The 23173-nt window shown below is 49.6% G+C and overlaps 1 protein-coding gene across 1 annotated transcript; it reads left to right on the top strand.

Annotated features, from left to right (window-relative positions):
• Positions 1-1288: 1288 nt before the first annotated feature.
• On the top strand, positions 1289-21566 carry Htr1d (5-hydroxytryptamine receptor 1D). Its single transcript, NM_012852.2, has 2 exons — positions 1289-1454; positions 18841-21566. The coding sequence occupies exon 2, from the start codon at positions 19529-19531 to the stop codon at positions 20651-20653; it is 1125 nt and encodes a 374-aa protein (NP_036984.1). The 5' UTR covers positions 1289-1454; positions 18841-19528; the 3' UTR covers positions 20654-21566.
• The last annotated feature ends 1607 nt before the right edge of the window (positions 21567-23173 follow it).

Below are 23173 nucleotides of genomic sequence, written 5' to 3' on the forward strand. Positions count from 1 at the left end.
GGGAAAGAGCCAAGGGCCTAAAGCGAGGAGAGAAGGCTGATTGAGGTGTGGTTACCCATAGCTCCTGTCTATTCATGCCGGTGATTTATTTGCCTGGGATCTGCGCTAAGACAAAAAGAACCTCTGCATTATTAATGACCATTGATCACAGCCTTCCAAAAAAGAGAGACTGAGAGAGATGGAGGCTCCAAGCCAATCACAAATGACAGACCAGGAGAGCAAGGGGTGGGGGCGGGAGGGGAGGGCCAGGTGGGCAGAGAATTTGGCGCAAACAGAAGGACACCAAAGGACGGGGCGGGAGAGCAAGGCGTGGAAGAGCTGCTGAGTTCTCAGTGTGCTGCTGTGCCAGATGTCAAACAGCTGTGTGGGTGCTGGTGGGCACTTCCAGATCTCCCTGTGCACCGCCCCCCAAGGAGACCCAAAGACCAACTTTTACCGCGGATGAAGAGTCGCGGTCACTTTATGATGCTAATAGGGTCAATTCATCAAGAACACATAACCAGTCTACTGGTGGATGCGGGTGATAACGAGGCTTGAGACTATACAAACAGTAAGGAGACACAGTGGGCAAGGACACCGAAGGCCAGGTCTACCCGAGCTGTGCTGAACCTGGTCAAGCAGGAGTCTTTGCTGTCCCCCGTCTTCGAACTCAGCCCTCTTCTTTCTAGCTCTCTGCATCCGCAGCCCCTACTAAACGCTGAATAGGGGAACTGGCGGTCAGATTTGCTGCCCAAACTCTGGGATCACTCTGCTTGACCAGCAGAAACTGACTGTACCCATTCCACTTCTGGTGTGTGGCCGGGGACGCTTCCTACCTCCGGTCTGTCCTGAGAGGCTGCTTTCCTGGTGAGACTTATCCCCCCCCACCCCCCCACCCCCGCCGCCTCCGACCACCCTGTCCACTCCCCACCTCCTTTCCGGCTGAAACATGTCATCTCCTTAAGTGCATCGCATCCGCCCCAGTAGAACGTGAGCCCTAAGGGGCGGGGGTTGCACAATCGTTTTTAGCCCAGTGCATAGCCGGTGCAGACATAAAGCAGATCAATAAATACTTGCTAAATTAAAGGTAGGGGGCGGGAGCCTCAGCTTGAGAGGAACCCGCGGATGGAGTCTAGGCACGGTCCACTTTCCCCGGACAGTCCGTTCCTTCCTACAGGTGGGCCTTCTCCACTCTTGTCCCCGGCGTCCTCCCACCGTGGGGCAGGGGCAGGGGCTCCGGGCGGGCCTCCCCTGCCGTGGGCGGGAGGCCGAGTGCGGAGCGAGCCCAGCGGGGGAGGAGCCCGGGAGCAGAGCGCGGAGCAGCGGCGGGCGCGGGCAGGAGCGCGGAGCCGGAGCTGCAGGCGCGGAGGGCGGTGGAGCCCGGAGCTCAGCGGGGTCGTGGAGGAGGCCAGGCTGCAGCCCGCAGGGGTGCGGGGCGCTCGCACCCTTGGCCCGTACCTCCCGGCTGGGAGCCGGTAAGCGCGGGAGCCCGGGGCGTCGCAGCCTCGCGGGGCTGAGCCCAGCCGGGCGGGTCCCGATGGGTCACCTGGCGTCCCGCCTCTGTGAGCCTCTAGGACGGGAGAGGAGCGCACCGAAAGACGGTCCCCAAGGACCATCGGGGCCCGAAGGGAGCACCCAGGATCGTTATCCAGAATCCTGGACCGTGGGGGTGGGCCGAGGGATCCCCCAAGGGAGGCTGCGGGACCCTAGGAGAGCGTCCTCCATGTCCCGCGCTCTGGGAAGATCCCCTGAGCAGGTGTTGGCCCACCTCCTCCAGGCCCGAGGTGAGATGTCCCCCCAGGTGGCCCTGGTGATGGCCTAGGGAAAAGGGGAGCCCTCTACCGGCCAGGTCTCGGGGTGACGCTGGTACCGGAGGGGACTTAAAGGAGTGTCCAGTTTGGAGCTTGGGTTTGAGAAGGGCCCTGACTTGCTCGTGACCTTGGGCAGGTCACTGCTTCTCTCTGAGCCTCAGTGTGCACATCTTTCAAATGGAGAGGACGCTTCCCCTTTCACTGCGGATTGGTAGGAATGAGTGAGAGGCCGTGAATGCTTTTGCGTCCATGGTAAAGTTCTCTGCAAATCCTAGCTTCTCAAGCAACATCAGAACTGCAAGGCTCAGGGAGATTGGCTTTATTGCAGGTGGGAGGAACGGGGACAAAATCTTGCCCAAAGTCACAGTACTTGCAGAATATAAGACTCAACCCCACCCTCACCCCCCGCTGACTCGCTGGATGTGGGGACCGGCAGAGATTAAGACCCTGATACTCCCAGGCTGGTTGCATTTAGCAAACCAGCCCTGGTCACTTGCTTAGCTGCGGGGAAAGCTTTAGACTTCTCTGAGCACTGGCTCCATCCTATCTGAAACGAGGATGACGACCACCACCTTTCAGGTTTGCTTTGCAAAAACCAAATGGAATCATTGCCTAGTATTACATCTGACCTCACCCCGGAACTCAGCTTTGTAGTCAGCAATCTCAGATCTTATCTTGGGAATGGCTTTACCGCAGTGGTTCTCAACCTGTGGGTCGCGACCCCCTTGCAAATCGACTGACCCTTTCGCTGGAGGCCGTCTAACATTTCCAAAAGCACAGATATTTACATTGGGATGTATAAAAAGTGGCAAAATTACAATTATGAAGTAGCAACAAATATGAAGTGCCAAAAATAATTTTAGGGTTGAGGGGTCACCAAAACATGAGGAACTGTCGTAAAGGATTGCGGCATCAGGAAGGGTGAGAACACCTGATGGGGTTTTCCAGTGGACCTTGTCTGTGCTTTCCTCTGGTCGCCAGTGACACTGGCTAGACTCTCGGCCCTTCCTGTAAGGAGTGTTTTTTTTTTTTTTGACAACAGCCGCTGTCCACTTGGGCAGCTGACCTTTGATCATTGATACCTCCCAGTCGGTTGGCAGAAAGTGATCCTTTCTCTAAGAGACCAGGACTCCATTGGAAGCTGGAGTCCAGGCCAGTGGGTGTAAGAGTTAGGGTCTGGGGCCTCCACTCTTCTCCGTCCGACGACAGGGATGCCTCCTTGTGTTTGCCAGCTGCCTGATAGATCTGCTGTGATCCCTTCTCTCTTTGGATGGATAACATTTCTTTTTGGCAAGGGTGACATGAACACAGACAGAAATATGGATCCTCTAAGGCTGGCATTCCCAGACCTGAGAGAGAGCCCTCCTCGTTGAGATGACTCCCACCCATCAGGTCCACAGAGACCAAAGGTCAACTGCAGCAGCACACAGGAAGCCATATCCGATTTAAGGTGCCCCACCCCCCAAAGCTCCCTCCACAGTTAACACTGTGGCCAGACATTTCCCCGGAACAGGATCCTTTGGTCTCCTTTGACTAAACACTGTCTTTCCTCTTCCTTGTTTTTCCCTCAGGCTCATCTTTGAGTGTCGGGCACTGGGTGCTCTGCTGTCCTGGGCCCTTCTCCCTGTTTATGGTAGACCCTCTCCCTGGGTGACCTCACCTCCCCTCGGGGCTCTCCATACCACCTGACTCATGACTCAGGTGGATGTCTCCAGCCTGGAGCACTCTTGAGCTGGGAATCCACCCGTTTGTTGTCAGCCAGCCGCTAGTCAGGCCCTGGTTATACAGTGATGAGCTAGACTGAGCTACGTGTTATGTGGGCACGGTGGGGATGTGGGGTGGAGAGATGGTCAGTAAACAGATTGGAAAGCATCAGCTCCTGTTAAGTGCCAGAGTGATCTCAGGAGGGCGTTGGAAGTGGGGAGAGCGGCTGTGTGCTGGTGGATGAAGTGGGGTACTGACAGGGGAGGCACCGTAGGAACTGATGTCAAAGAGGTGATGGTGTCAAGGCAGACAGTGAGGGACTTGTAGATCATGGTGAGGTTTGGGACTTTATCTTGGATGATCAGGGGTCATTAGAGTGTTATAAACAGAGTGCAGAAGTCAGGAGTGCTATCCCAGACCTATAATCCCAACACTCAGGATGCAGAGGTGGTTGGGTCTTGAGTTTGAGGCTATCCTGGGCTACAAAATAAGACTCTGGGGGTTGAGGATTTAGCTCAGTGATAGAGAGCTTGCCTAGCAAGCGCAAGGCCTTGGGTTCGGTCCCCAGCTCAAAAAAAAAAAAAAAAAAAAAAGACTCTGTCTCAAAAACAAAAACAGAGAGAGAGAGAGAGAGAGAGAAGACTGTTTTCTCCTCCTCCTCCTCCTCCTTCTTTTTTCAAAGATTTATTTATTTATTCTATGTGTATGCGTACATTGTAGCTGTCTTCAGATACACCGGAAGAGGGCATCGGATCCCATTACAGACGGTTGTGAGCCACCGTGTGGTTGCTGGGATTTGAACTCAGGACCTCTGGAAGAGCAGCCAGTGCTCTTAACTGCTGAGCCATCCCTCCAGCCCCTCCTCCTCCTCCTCTTCTTCCTCCTCCTCTTCCTCCTCCTCCTCTTCTTCTTCATCATCATCATTTATGGGGTTAGATCTGGGGGCCTAAACTCAGAGCCTATGCATGCTAGACCGGCACTCTAGTCAGCTCTGGACCTGATGCTGCTGATTTCTCCTGGGTGCTTTTGGGTCTTATAAAAAGACTCACTCTAGATTGGCTGCAAGTGGTGTAGCCTGGAGCAGAGAGGGAGTGGGTTTATCTTCAATGAGCTTCTGGCCATAGGCAGGAGGAGACACGAATGAACTTGGGGTCAGGAGATTAGAGGAGAGAGATTTGGGACTAGGGACGTAGCTCAGATGATAGCGCTGGCCTAACAAGCTTAGCAGGGTCCTGGTTCGATCAATCTGTGTGTGTGTACGACTGGGCATGATGATGCATATCTATAATCCCACTGCTCAGGAGGTAGGGGCAGGAGTTCAAGGTCGTTCTTGACCACATAACCTACTTGAAATCTGGTCTGTGCTACCTGAGACTCTGCAGAAAGTGGGTGGTACTTCAGGCTGGTGGACCGGGGAAGGGCCTCCTAGAGGAAGCAGAGATAGTGTGTCCTCAGGCGGACATAGCAGTGCAAAGTAAGACAAATGAACGTCCCACATATGTGGAGAGAGGAAACAGAACCTGGAAGGGTGTAAGATACCTGGTCCGTTAAGGCCAAGGCTCTCAAGAGTGCCATTGACTCTTGGGGGCCTCAGCTGCCTCCTTTTTATGAGATAGCTGGTTAAATGTCAGGGAGAAACAGTAGAAAGAACTCTCAGTTGGGGTGTTGGGCTGGGGGCTCAGCTGCAGAGTGCTTGCCTCATATATGAGAAGCCCTGGGTTCCACCCCAATCCAAAAAGCATGGAGAGGGGCTGACAGGATGGCTCAGTAGGTGTTGCTGTCAAGCCTGTTGACCTGAGTTTGATTCCTGGGAACACCATGGTGGAAGGAAAGAACAGATACCACAAATTGTGTCCTCGGACCAGAACAAAACAAAACACCAAAAAACAACCCAACAAGTTAGTCCTAGTGGTACATACCTGGAAACCCATCACTCAGGAGGCAGAGGCACAAGGGTGTCCAGTTTGAGGTCAATCTGGGCTATATCTTATCTGGGCCATGCTTACCTCTCATGCACAGGGCCCTGTGTTTGATCAGAAATATGGAGGCCAGTCAATTCATAGTCTGGGTGAGAGTACTTGACTGGTTGGTTGGTTGGTTGGTTGGTTGGTTGGTTGGTTGGTTTTTTGAGCCCTGGCTATCCTGGAACTCTCTTTGTAGACCAAGCTGGCCTCGAACTCACAAACCTCCACCTGCCTTTGCCGCTGCTGGGATTAAAGATTTGCACCACCACCACTCGATTTTGACTGACTTTTGAGCTCCTCTAGGGCAGTCTGATAGACTCACCACAAGGCATTTGGGTTACTAGAGATGAGGGGACAGGTCTAAGAAGGGTAGACTCGTCTGTATTCTTTCATGCATCCTTTGAGCAAATTTTTATTGATCGTCTGTATCAACTCTAAAATGTTTTGCTATGAACAAAGTCAAGTCCCTGCTCTAGGAACGACCTTCTTTATGGGGAGAAGAGAGCCGCAAAAGCTCTGCATTGCAGAGTGAGGCAGGCCCTGCATTCAGGACAGACTGACACACACAGAGGAGAGAGGACATTTCAGTGACGGGGAGGTAGCATAGGGAGTCCTGGAGGTGGCTGGGAAAGGACACTCATTCCAGTCTGGCAGGGACACAGGATGTCAGCAACTGAGGACAGTTGGGGAGGCCAAATGTAATTCTACATCAGAAACTTAGTACAGAGAGCAGGAGTGATCAGTTCTACTCTGGGGTCCAGGGAAACTTCCAGAGAGCATCCTTTGGAGGAGAGGGAAAGATGGCTCAATGGGTAAGAGGGATGGATGTGCCAGCATGAAAACCTGAGTTCAAGTTCCTAGCACCCATGTGGGAAAAGCAGAGTATGGCCGTGCAACCCCAGATCTGGAGAACAGAGACAGGCAGGTCCCCAGAGCTCACAGGTCAGCCAGCATAGGTTAAATGGTGACCTTGAGGGGTTGGGGATTTAGCTCAGTGGTAGAGCGCTTGCCTAGCAAGCACAAGACCCTGGGTTTGGTCCCCAGCTCCGAAAAAAAGAAAAAAGAAAAAGAAAAAAAATGGTGTCCTTGAAAGACCCTATCTCAAGGGAATGAGGCAGAGAGTGTTGGGGGAGGACACCCCGTGTCCTCATTTGTCTGCCACACACACCTGTGCACATACATGGACCACACACTCATTACACACATACAATAAAGATTTTAAACTATAAAAAAGAAAGGCATTCTGGGTAGCAGGAGGGACCTATGGAAACAATCTTAGAAGCAAAAGAACCATTGTCTTTCCAAATGCTCACCTCAGCTGGAGCTTTGATGAATCCACATAAGGGAGGGGAAGGAGGGGAAGGAGGGGGAGGAGGGGAAGGAAGCGGCCCAAGTGGTCGTTGCAATGGTAAATGGCAGGAAGTGAAAGGGATTTGGGGTGACTACAGGCAAGTGCTCTCCAAGCTTCAGTCCTGTGCGTCAAAGCCACTCCCAGTAGGGTCTCAGGGTGACAACAGGTTGTCTGTCGCTGATGCTTTCCATGGCTCCTGGCATGTACCCTGTCACCCTCTCAGGACATCCCAGGCACAGAAACTGTGTTTCTAGACCCCACCGTAAGTCTCAGAAGATCAGTGTCAGATGCGGTTGCTCACGCCCTCCGTTATTGAACGAGGGGGATGGGCTCAGAGAGGCTGAGTAGCTTATCCAAGATCGCAGAGTGGGTAGATGAATCTGGGAAGCAAGCTATCTATTTGATTCCACAGGCTACTTCCTCACCCGGGGTCTGCCAGCAGGGGAACCACATGGTGGTTAGTGGGTTTGAATCCTTTAAAACACTACGATTCCCTGTTTGGTTTCCAGGAAATGTATCTCTGTTGTTGTTGTCTTGTTTACCCATGATGGAGAAACCACCTTTTCTTCAGCCCTGAAGAATGGGCTCAATCCCTGAGCTTGAATGCTCTCTAGAGATCCAGATGTTCAGCATCTGAGGACCAGGAGAGGAGGCGAGTTAAGCTCCAGGCCAAGGAGTGCAGTTCAAAAGGCCTGTATAGCTGACCAGACTGTGTGCTGCAGATTTGCTGTCGATAGAAGAGGTCTTGGGGGTGGGGTGGGAGGCATGAAAACAGCAGAAGCATATGTCACGAGTGGGGCAGGACTTCCCCCGAGGATGTCTGCCCTTGTCTCAGGTTCACACTGTTAGTGAGAGTCTTGAGATCTGGAGACTGGGTTTCCACCTGTAATTCACTGGGTGAGCAGGCGAAACGCCTCATGCTTTCTGAGCCTGTCTGCCGGGGAGCCGGACTTATTGGTTCCTAAAAGCCCTTCCCACTCTGACACTTCGGTCTTTTGCAAATCCCAGGGCTCCCGAGACTGTGTGCACCCCGCTCCACCCCCTCTCCCTCCCCTTCACACACTGTTCGGTGTGGGCTGTGTAGCCTGGTCCTTAACAGCCTCACCTGCTGCAAGCCAGGGTGGCTGTCAGGCCCTCTCCAGGCACAGCCAAGTGTGAGACACTCTGCACACCACTTCCCCCTATCCTCTGGGCTGTGCCAAGTGCTGAACAAAGATGTTAGCAGTCTACCTACGGGCCTGGTGGGAGAAGGCTCTGCCAGGAGAGCATGCTAGAACCCAGCGGGAATAAAGCTCCTCCCCCCTCCTTTCTCTCCCCACTTGTCCTCTTCTCTCCCCTCTCCTTCCCTTTTCTCTTTATTTTTCTTAGATAAAGATCTTGCTATGTAGCTCAGGCTGACTTCAAACTGCCTCAGCCTCCCAAGTACCGGAGCCACCAGGCCTGGCTAAGATGTCCTGCGTGTTTGCAGGCCTGCACCTAACAAATCTTTGTGGGAAGAGAAAGGAGACCCGGACAGGTTTTCACGGGTAGCGTGGCGCCAGGCAAAACCAAATCCCAGTGCTAAAATTTCATCTTAGCTCTGGATGTGCTTCTGAGCTACAGTTTCCTCCCCTGGGAGACAGTAGAAAGGACTGTGATTGGTCATAATGAGTGTCTATCTATGGGAGTTTAACACGATGCCTGGTAAGCTCTTTTTAAGGCTGGCCACCCACGTGGCCTCCCTGGCTGCCCTCTTCCCTGGCCTGAAATGTAGTTCTCAGAAGACAAAATTCCCAAGCTGAGCCCTAGGGGGCGATAGCGCCTCGTTTGCAATTACTTGTTCTGGGGCTGCACTATCTAGTCCTTGGTGTCTGGGGGTGTGGAGCAGGGACAAGGGGTTCGTGTGTGTGTGTGTGTGTGTGTGTGTGTGTGTGTGTGTGTGTGTATCTATGCATATGTGTCTGTGTTTCTCTGTATGTATGTATCTGTGTGTGTCTCTGTGAGTCTCTGTGTGTGTGTGTCTGTGTGTCTCACTGTGTATATATCTGTGTGTGTGTCTGTCTGTCTGTCTGTTTGTCTGTCTGTCTGTCTGTGTACTGGATCTCACCGTGTTGCCTAGGTTAGCCTGGAACTCTATTTTCCTGCTTCAGCCTCACGAGTGCTGGGATTCCAGGTGTATGTCATTGTTTTTTACCCATTGTTTTTCACATCTCCATGTCTACTCCTCAAGTGCTCAGTGACCTCAATACTGACTTTTCTAGAGTCCCCCCGACTCGAGCTCTCAATCCAGCTGTGCCAGGCATGGCCTTGAGTGAATCACTTCTCATTCTGTTTCTCCTCCTGTAAAGGGTGTGCAGATCCTGCCTCAGGGACAGTGCTAAGGGCGGGCAGAGGGGCTTTAAGACCTCGCTGCCCACTTTCCCACAGGCACAATGGCAAAGGCTCTTGCTTTTAAGCCTCTCGTTGGCTTGTTCACAAGTGGCCTCTGGCTCCTAACAACCCAGAGGAAAGCAAACCTGAACTATCCTTCCCTAACTGGTTCAAAGGCCCTGAAAACAGGTCTCTCCTGTATGTGACATTTTATCGATCTTCAGCCATCAGAGATGGCCGTATCTCTGTGTCACCCCAGGCAGGCCACGAGGGAGAAGCACTTGAGGAATTTTTAGGAATTACAGTCTCTGTGCTCTCTCCCAGAGGGTGAGGCTCAGATAACTGTGGGTTTGGTTTTGTTTTTGCTTTGGCATTTTCCCTTCCCACCCCACCCTGCTGGAATCCAAACCCTAGACCTTTCAAAAGCAAGAGCCCTACCACTGAGCTACAACTCCAGCACCCTTGTTCTTTCTTCTTTTTTCTTTAGAAACAGTGTCTCTCCTCAGTTGCCCAGGCTGGCCTGACGCTCACTCTGCCATTCAGGCACACCTTGGACTTTTTCCATCTCCCTGCCTCAGCTTCCTGAGTAGCTGGGGCTACAGGCCTGTACTTCCAGGTCCAATTGAAGTTTGAGAACATGAGTGTCGGGGTTGGGGATTTGGCTCAGTGGTAGAGCGCTTGCCTAGCAAGCGCAAGGCCCTGGGTTCGATCCCCAGCTCCGGAAAAAAAAAAAAAAAAGAATAGAGAACATGAGTGTCAAATAAGGACATGACATATATACATAGAGCAAGTTAGTGGCAAGGCCAAGCTAAAGCCTAGAACCCCTGCCACCACCAGACCTGCTCTTCAAGCCATTCCCCATCTGCTCGGGTGTCTGACACAAACATTTAAAGGTTATTTTTTAAAGATTTAGTTATTATATATAAGTACACTGTCGCTGTCTTCAGACACACCAGAAGAGGGCATCAGATCTCACTACAGATGGCTGTGAGCCACCATGTGGTTGCTGGGATTTGAACTCAGGACCTCTGGAAGAGCAGTCGGTGCTCTTAACCACTGAGCCATCTCTCCAGCCCTTAAAGGTTAATTTTTATCGTGCGACTGTGTGTGTGAGTCTATGCAATTGTGTGTGTGAGTCTGTGCACATGAATGTAGGTGCCCCAGGTACAGAGGCATCAAAGCCCTGGAGCTGGAGTTATGAGCAGTTGTGAGTTGCCTAACATAGATGCTGGGAGTTCAACCTGGGTCCTCAGCAAGAGCCATGGAGGCTGTTAACCACCGAGGCATCTCTATAACCCCGTCGGCATAAACTCTTGTCAGAGTCATAGGTGGAATAAAACCAAGGCCCTGTCCTTAAGGAATTCTTGTGTTGATAGTGATGGGTCCTCAGGGGAGGGGCACCTAGGCAGACTAGGAAAGACATCTCAAGCATGCAGTCCAGAAGGGTGCTGGGGACAGAGAGAACCAGAAGGCAGAAGAGATGATGCTTTCCAAGCATAGGAGGACAAGGCAGAGACGGAGGTTTAGAGGGGGAGAGAGCCCTGCCACAAAGCAGGCAGTTGTGTGTTGCTGGAGTGTGTGTTGCCAGCAGGCTGAGTCAGAATGTGTTAGAGGCGGAAAGACTGTGCATGGTGGGGCTCTTAAACCAAGCAGTGAAAGTGCTGTGGAAGCCCCAGGGGGGTATTAGGGGAGTGACAGAGTCAGATATTTAGCTGAAAGGAAGATTCTGGAGAGGCAAGTGATCTCAGTGAGTTCAAGGGCAACCTGGTCTAGAAAGACAGCTTCAGGCCAATCTGGGCTACCTAGGCCTGGTCTCAAAAAAAAAAAAAAGTGGTTTTCTAAGTTTTGTGACTGTAACCTCTCCCTCCACTCCCCTTTTTTGGTGATGTAAGATACCTAATTAAGGGCCTGTGTGATGTGAATGTCATAGGCACCAGTGTAGTGTTGTGACAGCCATAGAAGGGCCACCTGAACAGAGTGCCAGGAGAGCAGAAGTTGGTCCCAGTGGAGACAGCCTCTGGGTGGCTAATGGGCGAGAAGTGAGAAGTGAGCGCACACACACACACACACACACACACACACACACACACGCACGCACGCACGCTGCATGGCTATGCTAGACAAGGGATGAGTCACCTCTGGGCCAGTCTAAACAGGTCTGTGCAAGATTTTATCATGCTGCTCAGAATGGGACACAACTTATAACTTAGAAATGTTTTTTTTTTTCTAGAACTTTCCATGTCATACTTTGGACCAGAGTTGACTCTGGGTAAGGAAAACATGGAAAGATAACTAGGGGGCCAGAGTGGCTACAAGGGATGGAGAGTTTGTTAGACACCTCACTTTCCACCCCAATAGTCTTATTCACATGCAGATGCTAGCTTCCTGATGCTGGGCTGCCATTGTCTGTCTGATTTTTTTCTTTTCTTATTTATTTTCAGCCAAAACACTGTCCCCCTTCCAGGTCTCCTCCCAGACTTCCTCACTCCTCCTCTTCCCTTCTCCTCTAGGAGGCGGTGGCCCCCTGAGAATCCCCCAACTCTGTCACGTCAAGTCTCTGCAGGATTAGGTGTAACCTCTCCCACTGAGGCCAGACAAGTCAGCCCTGTTGGAAAATGGATTTCCCAGTCAGGCTACAGCTTTAGGGGACAGCCTCTACTGTCAACACCGGTTAGTTTGAGGCTAGCCTCGGCTCCAGAGCAAGGCAAAGTCTGAAAACAAAGCAAAAGCCACGCTGGATCCTGACCTTGTTGGGGGGATTATTTTGCAGGTTGGTGAACTGTATAAAGTTCTCTCGCAGCTGGTATCTGGCTGCTTCTTGACCTAACGTGAGGTCCATCTGTGTGGTCATAAGTGTCTGGAGTTATTCTCTAACATACTGACTGCTGTATGGATTTACCACAGTTACTGTTGCCTTCTGCTGCTGTCTGTTTAGATAGACTCCAACTAACTAACTAACCAACCAACCAACTAACTAACTAACCAACCAACCAACTAACCAACCAACCAACTAACTAACCAACCAACCAACCAACCAACCAACCAACCAACTAACTAACTAACTAACTAACTAACTAACTAACTAATGAGTTGCTGGGAACGATTTTTGCACATGTCTCACATCGTGCACACTTTTATTTTTCAGGGCTAAGATCTACCCCATGGCCTCCCATATATCACACAAGTTTCTATTACTGAGCCTCAGTCCGAACCCTCTGCTCATGTTTGTTGAGCAGACACACAGGAAAGTGCTGAGCCGAGACGCTGCCTCCCGGGGCTGGGAGGGAGTTCGGTTGGTAGGGCGCTTGCTTAACAAGTACAAAAGCCCCTGGGCTGGTCCAGGGTCACATGAGATGTACATGGCTACACAGTGAGTATGAGACCCTCTTAGGATGCAAGACACTGTGTCTTCTTGTTGTTGTTGTTGTTGTTGTTGTTGTTGTTGTTGTTTTGAGACAGGGTCTCACTATGTAGACCAGCCTGGCCTCGAACTCACAAAGATCCACCTGCCTCTACCTCCTGAGTGCTGGAGTCAAGGGCATGCACTGCTATGCCCAGCTAAGACACTGTCTTAAGAAAAGAAAGGAAGGAAGGAAGAAAAGAATAAGTGTTTATCTCCTACATATTCCAGATTTTTTTTTTTTTTTTTTGGAGACAGGATCTCTCTACAGAGCCATGACTGTCTTGTAACTCATTGTGTAGACCAGGCTGACCTCAAAACCACAGAGATCTGCCTGCCTCTGCTTCCAAAGTGCCAGGACTAAAGGTTTGTGCTATCACCTGTCTTAGTGTGCTATGAGCAGACACCATGACCAAAGCAACTCTTCCTTCCTTCCTTCCTTCCTTCCTTCTTTCCTTCCTTCCTTCCTTCCTTTCTCTCTTTCTTTCTTTCTTCCTTTCTTTCTTTCATGTATAGGAGTACACTGTAGCTGTCTTCAGACACACCAGATCTCATTACAGATGGTTGTGAGCCACCATGTAGTTGCTAGGAATTGAACTCAGGACCTCTGGAAGAACAGTTGGAGCTCTTAACCACTGAGCCATTTCTCCAGCCCCCCAAAGCAACTCTTATAAGGACAACATTTAATTGGGGCTGGCTTACAGGGTTAGAGGTTCAGTTCATTATCATCAAGGCAGAAACATGGCAGCATCGAGGCAGGCCTGGTGCAGGAGGAGCTGAGAGTTCTACATCTTCATCTGAAGGCTGCTAGTGTTAGACTGGCTTCTAGCCATCTAGGATGAGGGTCTTAAAGCCCACACCCATAGTGACACACCTATTCTAACAAGGCCACACCTCCTAATAGTGCCACTCCCTGGGCCAAGCATATTCAAACCATCACACTACACCTGACCTTTTCCCAGATTTTTAAGATTTTTATCCTTTTTTTTATTTTAAGATTTATTTATTTTATATATGTGAGTACACTGTAGCTGTCTTCAGACACACCAGAAGAGGGCATCGGATCCCATTACAGATGGTTGTGAGCCACCATGTGGTTGCTGGGAATTGAACTCAGGACCTTTGGAAGAGCAGTCAGCGCTCTTAACCGCTCAGCCATCTCTCCAGTCCAAGATTTAATTATGTTTAATTATTTAATTATGTGTGTGTGTCTGTATCTGTCTGTCTGTGTGTGTGTGCACATGAGTGCAGGTATGTCTGTGTGTACATACGTGAGTGCAGGTGCCTGAGGAAGCCAGAACTGGCAGACCCTTTGGAGCCGGAGTCAGTCATGAGCTGCCTGATTATGAGCGCTGGGTTCCAGAGTAGAGTCCTCTGCAAGAGCAGCAAGTGCTCTTAACCGGTGAGCCGTCTCTCCAGCCCCATTTGCCAGCTTTTATAATTTGAGTGGTTGAATGTTGAAACTGATTTATTTGTACCTCAAGAGACTGATTAAAGTTTAAAATTAGCACTAACGTGTTCACACACACACACACACACACACACACACACACACGAGCACTCACTACCGTAAGCCATGGGAAGATTTTTCTGTCTGTATCACATACATTCTTACGTTTAACCCTCCCTTCGTCCTCAGGAAGCGTGCATGATACCTTGATTTTCCGGTAGAGAAGGGCTCAGACTGTGGGCAGTCCCTCACAGGAGAGCGAGTGGAATCAGATAAGAGCTGTGGAGGCCCTTGGTAAAATGAAAAGAGCTCAGACTTGTGGAGAGCGATTCTCCTGTCCAGGGCTCACTCATCCGTACAACGCCGCTCCTACAGAGAATGCAGACATGAATTCCTCTGTGGGGGATTTATTCTACTGCAACAAATCTTTGATCAGAAAGCCCTGGATTTTTTTTCTTTCCTCTAAAAGGCCGAGACTGGCTTCCGCAGAGCCATTAGTCCGCTTTGCTTCTGGTAGGTTTTATGACTGACTCAGTTAAAGAATCTTCAGAAAGAAGGGACTGATCTTCCCTGAGCCCAGGGCAGGAAGCGTAGGTTAAGGGGTTGGGGAGGACCCCCGCTATGTGCCAGTTTCTCTGTCAAGGGTGTCCTGACTTTGTTGAAACCACAGGAGGATTCTGGGTGGAAAATGGTGATGCTCTAATTGACCAACAGGGAGGGGCCAGGAGGAAAAGACTTGCTTCCAGTTCCACAATGGGGTGGGGAGAACTGAAAAATCTGTCTTGTATGACTTTTCAGAGCTAGCTGGGCCCATTTGAGTCTCCTCAGCTGAGAGAAGATTGAGCTGGCAAGTGAATGTTCCTGTAGGAGGTCACCCAGACGTCCAAGGATGGGGCCCCTTGCTTCTGTCCCAAAGGCAGTGCACTCTTGTGCTCCCTCTTTCTTAGCTTGCTTCTCTGTTGACTTTTCTCTCCCTCAGACTTTTTTATTTTGTTCACAAAAATATTATTCCCTATGAAGTAGTGTGTGTGTGAATATATATAATGTATATATAAGCATATATGTATGTGTATGTATGTATGTCTATATATACATATGTGTGTGAAGATTGAAGAATGAAAGGGCTCAGGGGCAGCTCAGTTGGTGGAGTTCCTACTACCACACACAAAGCCCTGGGTTTGATCTCCAGCATGTGTGGGCCGCCGGGGGTGGGGGCTGGGGACTGGTGTTGAGGCACTCCCCGATAATCCCAGCATTTAGGAGGTGAGGGCAGGAAGACTCAGGTTCAAGGTCATCCTTAGCTGCATAGAGAGTTCAAGGTCAGATGAATGGAGGGAAGGAACAGAGCCCATGCATCCACCGCTGCATTTTGAAAGAAACGTCCAGGGCTGTGCAGACGGCTCACTGACCAAGTGTTCCAACAGCCAGCCGGAAGCCTCACACACAGAGAAACCTGTCATGACCGTTCATGCTTCTAATCTCTGCGCAGGGAAAGCAGAGACTAGGAGACCCCTGGGGTTCTCTGGCTAGCTAACCTACATGACTTGGTAAGTTCCAGGCCAGTGAGACAAGGTCTAAGAATGAGGTGGGGGGGTGGGGTGGGGAGGTAGATGGAGTGGATAGTACCTGAGAAATGACACTCTCGGTTGACCTCTGGCCATGTGCATACACACAGGAAATAGATCTGGAGATAGCCTAGTGGTAGGCTGCTTGTGTAGTGTGCGTGATGTCATGGATTCAATTCCCAGCACACTGTCCATGCTCATGCGCGTGCACACACACGCACACAAACACACACACACACACACAATAAAATGAGAAATAGACCACTATAGGGCTCTGTGGTGGGGTGCCAGACCTGCCATTGAGGGACAGTGCACTAGTTTCTGGTGGTTTGCTCTTACCTTTGGGACCACCCACATCAGTCTTGTCCCATCGGCTCATGAATACGGAAGTTTCTCTACTATCAATCGAGCACAGACAGGGACAGGAGCACAGGTCCTTAGCTGGGCAGTGGTGGTACCCGCCTTGAATCCCAGCATGCTGGAAGCAGAGGCAAGCAGATCTCTGTGAGTTGGAGGCCATCCTGCTCTACAGAGCAAATTTTGGGACAGCCAGGGCTACACAGAGAAACCCTGCCTTGATGAAAGAATTGTTGCCTCATCTCCTGGGTGAGACCAGAATGTAATGTCATCTTTGTTTGTGGTTCTGTTTTGTTATTTGAGGTGTCACTGAGAAAGACAGCTGTTTGTGGATCTGTAGACCGTGCCTCCAGAGATAAAGGATTAGGGACAAGTCTCCTAACTCGGTTCAGGAAGCCTCTAATATGATGTCACTTCCTTGACTAGTGTAAGCCGCTGACCAAGGCCATCTCCTTTGTCCCTGTCCCTCTTCCTAAGCTGTCACCAAGGGCTTGCCCTCCTACTAGCCTCTCAGTCTTCCCAGCCCAGGACTCCTCCTGCAGGGAGGTGACTGGAATGTCTGGAGTCACCTGGAGTCACACCAGCCTGCTGTGGGGACAGAACAGTAGCAAGCCCTCCTAGGCTGTCTGCAGCCAAGAAACTTCCGAACGATCCAATGATCCAATCTGACTTCACATCTGTGTGAGCCATTAGAAAGGAAAGGCAGCTGCAGACTTGGAATGGAGCCCCGGGGCAAGAGGGAGTAGGAGGGGGCAGGACTTGTTCTGTTATTTATTACCCCTGGGGCCGTACCTGTGCCTTGAGGCTTTTCTTCCTGAGTTGCAAACTTTGAGCAAAGGTAGAGAGATTTGGAGAGCTCTGGACTCAGTTCTGCTCCCTCCAGCTGGGTGACATCACCTCTCTGAACACCCACTGGCTGATTCCTTAAGTTGGAGGATATATTGCCCACTGGACAAGTTTGGTGACTGGGTTGACTCAGTGCCTGTAACGTAGCAAGAATGCCATTAATAACAATAACAGGCTGGGTGTGCCTTTAATCCAGCACGCTGGGCTATGGGCACCTCCAACTTTCCCTTTATTTTCAGCTACACTTGACACTTGTACCATCTCGCCTGCTCTCAGGCTAATCTGATGGGATTAAAAATTGTAGGTTCCCTGACTTAGTTAAAGACTCTTCAGAAAGAGGGGACTGAGGCTGGATGATCTCTGTTCAGTTTAGGACAGCATGGTCTATTTTATGAGTTCTAGGCCAGCCAGGGCTACACAGTGAGACCCTGTCTCAAAATAATAATAACAATAACAATAACAATAATAATAATAATAAATTTTATTTTATTTTAGGGCTATGTTTTCATTTATCTTTTCTTTCTCTTCCTTCTTTCCTTTCTTGGTGATAGGTTCTCCTATAACCTGGAATGATTTCTTCTTCCCTTGTTTCCTCTCTTTCTTCCTTTCTCCCTTTCTCTCTCCCTCCTTCCCTCTTTCCTTCCTTTCTTCCTTCCTTTCTTGGTGGTAGGGTCTTATATAACCTAGGTTGACCTCAAACTTGAGTATTACTGAAGCTGGCTTTGAACACCTAATCTTGCTACCTCCACCTGTGAAATCACTGGGAATATAGGTATGTGCCACCACTGCCTGGACATGGTTTTGGTTTTTAAGACAGAATCTTACTATGTAGTCCTGGTTATCCTGGGACTCACTGTGTAGATTAGTCACACCTGTCAGAACACATAAAACCATACGGTAGCTCCTACATTGAGATGGGAGATGAAAATAGGTCAGGGAATGGAGAGGTGGCTCAGTGGTTAAGAGCACCGACTGCTCTTCCAGAGGTCCTGAGTTCAAATCCCAGCAACCACATGGTGGCTCACAACTGTCTGTCATAGGATCCGATGCCCACTTCTGGTGTGTCTGAAGGTCTGAAGACAGCTATTTAATATATATATATATATATATATATATATATATATATATATATATATAAATTAAAAAGTAAACTTTCAAAACAGACCAACTGATCCGCAGGAGGCCAAAATCCAGTTTCCATGTATGAAGTTCAATTCTTTTTCTGGAGGTGAATTTCTATCATGAGAAATGTTCAAGCATTTAAAGTTTAGCAGCTAACTTTTTACTTAATAAGAAATGAGGTTTTGTTGTCGAGCTTTTTGTCGTTGCTATTTTTTTTTTCCTTTTAGAGACAGGTTCTTACAATGTAACCTGGAACTTTCTCTAACTCACAGAAATCTACCTGTCTCTGCCTCCTGAGTGCTGGGATTTAAAGCCATGTGCCTGTTCGTGGCTTGCTGTAGATTTTGTCTTGTTTTAAGAATCATTCAGAACCAAGCATAAAAATCTGTAATCCCAGAATTCAGAAAGCAGAGTCAGGAGGATCAGGAATCCAAAGTCATCTGAGACAGGAGAGTGAATTTAAGGGCTACATGAGACTATGTCTTAATAAAAAGTACAATCGTCCCCCTCCTTCCCTAGCCACGAGTCATTTGTGCTGACTCTAGGATATTTGGAAAGTTCCAATGAATGGAGGTCCGTCACCCTGAACCCTCAGACAGCATGTGACAATATGGGGTTCTTTCTGGAAGCCTTTGTTTCTTGGTTTGGTTTAGTTGTCATTGCTACACAGAGAGATGCTTTATGACTCAGTTTACAGTGCTGACTTCATGTGCTTGGAACAAAACTGTGATCCTTCCAAAACCTAGGACACTCTGTCCCCTCTGGGAATTGTGTGGGTGGGGCACACCACCACCCGCATGTTCTTGATCTCAGAAAGTCAAGCACCAGGATTCACAGGACCAGGGGCAGCTAAAGCAGTACCATTTGCGTCTTACAAATTGCAACTTTCAAGATTCTCTTTCTAGATTCTAACTCTACTCTTTTTTCTTTGTCTTTCCCAAGCTCAGAGCTTCTGAACACATCCCCAGCTCGGTGAACCAGCAGTGACCCATTTGTTTTGCCTTCTCCTAGCTCATGCATTCTTTGAGTCTTGGTAACTGGAATGTTTTGTCTAGTCAGACGCAAAGCCGTCAGCGGGACAGAACCAACGCTGAGGACTCATGACGTGTTGGCAGGATCCTGGGAAAAAGGAGCTGCTGGGAGTGCACCTCTGAATCAGTTGGTTCTTTTTGTCTCTGGTTTTAAAAGCTCTCTGGAAGAGACCTGATGTCTAGAATCTTCTAAGTATGAACAGGGGAATGCTGAAGTTTTGTAGTTAAATATGTCAATGTCTTTATGTTTCAAAAAGCATTAGAATGTCGAAGGCAAGAACCCCAGAACCCTGCCCATCCTCCTGTGAGACCTTGATAATTATCTAACAAATCTATCATGCGTCCACTGGGCTGGACCATCTGCTGGGAGAAGTTCCAGAACCCCAAGATGCCTTGGGCTTCATCTGCTTCCGGAAGCATCTAGCTGTGGAGTTGGTGTCCTTTCCTGGGCACGTCTTGAGGCCTTTCTGCTGAGCTCTGTCCTGATGTATGGCTTTCACAGTTGTGAAGCTGAAGTATGACTTTGTTCTCTGGATGGGATGAGGGTGAAGGAGTGAGCCGTGTGTGTAGAAGTCTGTGGGAAGAGAGAAACACTGAGCATGTCGCTGCCAAACCAGTCCCTAGAAGGCCTTCCTCAGGAGGCCTCCAACAGATCCCTGAATGCTACAGGGGCTTGGGACCCAGAGGTCCTGCAGGCACTCAGAATCTCCCTCGTGGTGGTCCTATCCATCATTACACTGGCCACTGTCCTCTCCAATGCCTTCGTACTTACCACCATCCTGCTCACCAAGAAGCTCCATACCCCAGCCAACTATCTCATTGGCTCCTTGGCCACCACCGACCTCCTGGTTTCTATCTTGGTCATGCCCATCAGCATAGCCTATACCACCACCCGTACCTGGAACTTTGGCCAGATCCTGTGTGACATCTGGGTGTCTTCTGACATCACATGCTGTACGGCCTCCATCCTGCATCTCTGTGTCATCGCTCTGGACAGATACTGGGCCATCACCGATGCCCTGGAGTACAGCAAGCGCCGGACCGCAGGTCACGCGGCGGCCATGATTGCGGCCGTCTGGGCCATCTCCATCTGTATCTCCATCCCACCGCTCTTCTGGCGGCAGGCCACGGCTCACGAGGAGATGTCTGACTGCCTGGTGAACACATCTCAGATTTCTTACACCATCTACTCGACCTGTGGGGCCTTCTACATCCCATCCATCTTGCTCATTATCCTGTATGGCCGCATATACGTGGCCGCCCGGAGTCGAATCCTGAACCCACCCTCCCTCTACGGGAAGCGCTTCACCACAGCACAGCTTATCACGGGCTCTGCGGGCTCTTCACTCTGCTCGCTCAACCCCAGCCTCCACGAGAGCCACACGCACACAGTCGGTTCCCCTCTTTTTTTCAACCAGGTGAAAATCAAGCTTGCTGATAGCATCTTAGAACGCAAGAGGATCTCTGCAGCCCGAGAAAGGAAAGCCACTAAGACATTGGGCATCATTCTGGGGGCCTTTATCATCTGCTGGCTGCCTTTCTTTGTGGTATCCTTGGTCCTCCCCATCTGCAGGGACTCCTGTTGGATCCACCCGGCCCTCTTTGACTTCTTCACGTGGCTAGGTTATTTAAACTCTCTCATTAACCCCGTCATCTACACTGTGTTCAACGAAGACTTTCGACAAGCGTTTCAGAGAGTCGTCCATTTCCGAAAGGCCTCTTAGTCGAATTTGGGGGTGACTCTTGTTTATCTGTTATGTCCTGTAACCCAGCTGGGGTTGCCTTTTTTAATTACTGTCGTTTCTCTGGGACCTGGGCTGATTTGTGCTATCTTGGGTCTTGGATTAAATCAATAGATTTGTTCTGTGTTTGACTGCCAGCATCTTCCAGACTTCTGAATTACTGAAAGCTAGGTGCTGTGTAAAAGGCGACAGGACTGAAGACATCCCTTAACATAATATCCTCATGGTTCTCTGGATTGGAAGAAATTTAATATGTAGGACTTAGATGAGAAACTGTCTTATTCTCTAGAAGGCTCGGAGGGAAGGCCTTCTGGTCTACCTGGGATTTTACAGAGGGCTTTGGAAAATGGGTGTGATTATTGACTTGAATTAAAAGTGAATTTGGAGTTAAAACAGAGGGGGTTGTCATCTCCCATAGCCCACTGATTAGAAAACAACACCCAGGAATTGTTTCTACTGGGTCCTGGTTGTCCATATGGAAAGTGAGGTTGGTGACCCAGGGTAGATAGAGAGAAATTCAGAAGGTGGCAGCAGGAGAGAGGTATACGTGGGACCAGATCAACTACTCTACATCCTTCATTCTTCCCTTTGTCTCTATTATATAATGTTCTGAAGTTAAAACCCGTCATCCTGCTGCTCAAGAAGACTGACCAGTGTCGGATGCACCAAGCTTTGAACGGATACCTCATTCTGCCCGTTCCGATGTTTTTATTTTGAATTACTATTTTTTTACAACCCTTGTCGGGCTGGAGAGATGGCTTAGCAGTTAAGAGCACTGACTGCTCTTCCAGAGGTCCTGAGTTCAAATCCCAGCAACTGCATGGTGGCTTACCACCCTTGTCATCAGAATTCTTAAGATGTTGAGTCTTACCAAATAAAATGCATGGGGGACACAGAGAACAGTGAAGTCTTTATAAAATTAAGTATTACAAAATTATGTATGTATGATTGTCCCGTATGTGTGCATAAGATGTTTGTGTACCTCTGGTGTCAGTCCTTGCCTTATGCCTTGTTTGAAGCAGGGTCTCCCTTGTCTCCACCACTGCCTTGTGTATTCTAAGCTAGTTAGCCCACAAGCTCCAGGGATGTTCTCTCTCTCCACCTCCTATCCCATCACCGGAGTGTTGGGACTGCAGCCATGCACCACAATATCCAGGGAAGGAACTCAGGCTGTCACACTTGGACAGCAAACCCTCCCCGAGGCACCTCCTCAACCTTCATGAGTAGTAGTCTTCGGGTGTTTTTCCCCCACTTCCGCCCAAAAGTACAGGCTTTCAATTTAACTCTGTTTAAAGCATCCACTGAGCACCCACCTCACACCAGGCCCTGTGCAGCATTATTTGCATAATACCATTTGTGTAACATTTGCATAGCATTTGCAAACCGTGAGCCTCCGATTTGTGGGTGCTCAGATAACTGACAATTGAAAACTGAGAAACTGGGCCTGGCCAGATGACTCAGTGGGTAAAGACACTAACCACCAAGCCTGATGACCTAAGCTTGATTCCCAAAACCCACACGGTAGGAGAACCTCTGACGTCTGCACATGCACATGCTTGTACATACACAAAAATAAATTCCAGAGACGTTAGGAAAAAACAAAAAACCCTCAAGAGCTGGGGCTGGGGTCTCGGAATGCAGCTTGATGACAGAGTGCTTGCCTAGCATGTTTAAGTTACTGGGTTTGGATCTTAGCACTAAGCAAAATAAACAAACAACAGAAGAGAAACCGAGAACCGGATCCTTCAGTTCAAATGCAGGCGCTGTTGGTTCCTAGCTGTGTGTTCTTTTTGGAATCCCTTACTTTCGGAGAGTACGAAATGGAGATGATAATAGCTGAGTCATAAGAATGAACACAGCACTTGACACAAAGTCCCTACCATTTTGGAGATCCAGGGATTGACCTCCTCAAGCTTAGGTAGCCATAAGAGAACAACAATAATAATGGTAGTAACAGTAGCGGCTCCTCTCAAGTACTCCTGTGTGCTCTGTGTCTCTTTCCTCTTGTTCTCTCGGTCCACATCTTACAAGTGCAAGAAGGAAATGAGGCTGTGGTAAGAGGAGGGCTTTGTTAAGAGACAGCTTCACGGGGCTGGGGATTTAGCTCAGTGGTAGAGCACTTACCTAGGAAGCGCAACACCCTGGGTTCGGTCCCCAGTTCCGGAAAAAAAAAAAAGAGACAGCTTCACAAGGATGAGCCCTAGTGGGAGGACAAGGGTCAGGAGCTGCCCTGAGGTGTTGGGAGAAGGAGAGGAGGGCAACCCAGAAAGAGAAGTTTGTTCTGGAGGTGTTATAATTCAGTTCCTGGACCCCCTACTCAGAATCACTCCACAAGCTTCCTGACCCTGGATCCCTGGTCTCAGATCCACTGAATCGGAACCTCTGACTAGAAGGGACAGGAGTCTGCTTTGTGACAAGGGTTCACTGTGTCGTTCAGGGTGTTTTTAAACCTCAGGTTGGCTCACATGATCCTCTTATTTCAGCCTCCCGAGTAGCAAACCA

Source organism: Rattus norvegicus, chromosome 5 (assembly GCF_036323735.1).
Source record: "Rattus norvegicus strain BN/NHsdMcwi chromosome 5, GRCr8, whole genome shotgun sequence".
NCBI lineage: Eukaryota > Metazoa > Chordata > Mammalia > Rodentia > Muridae > Rattus > Rattus norvegicus.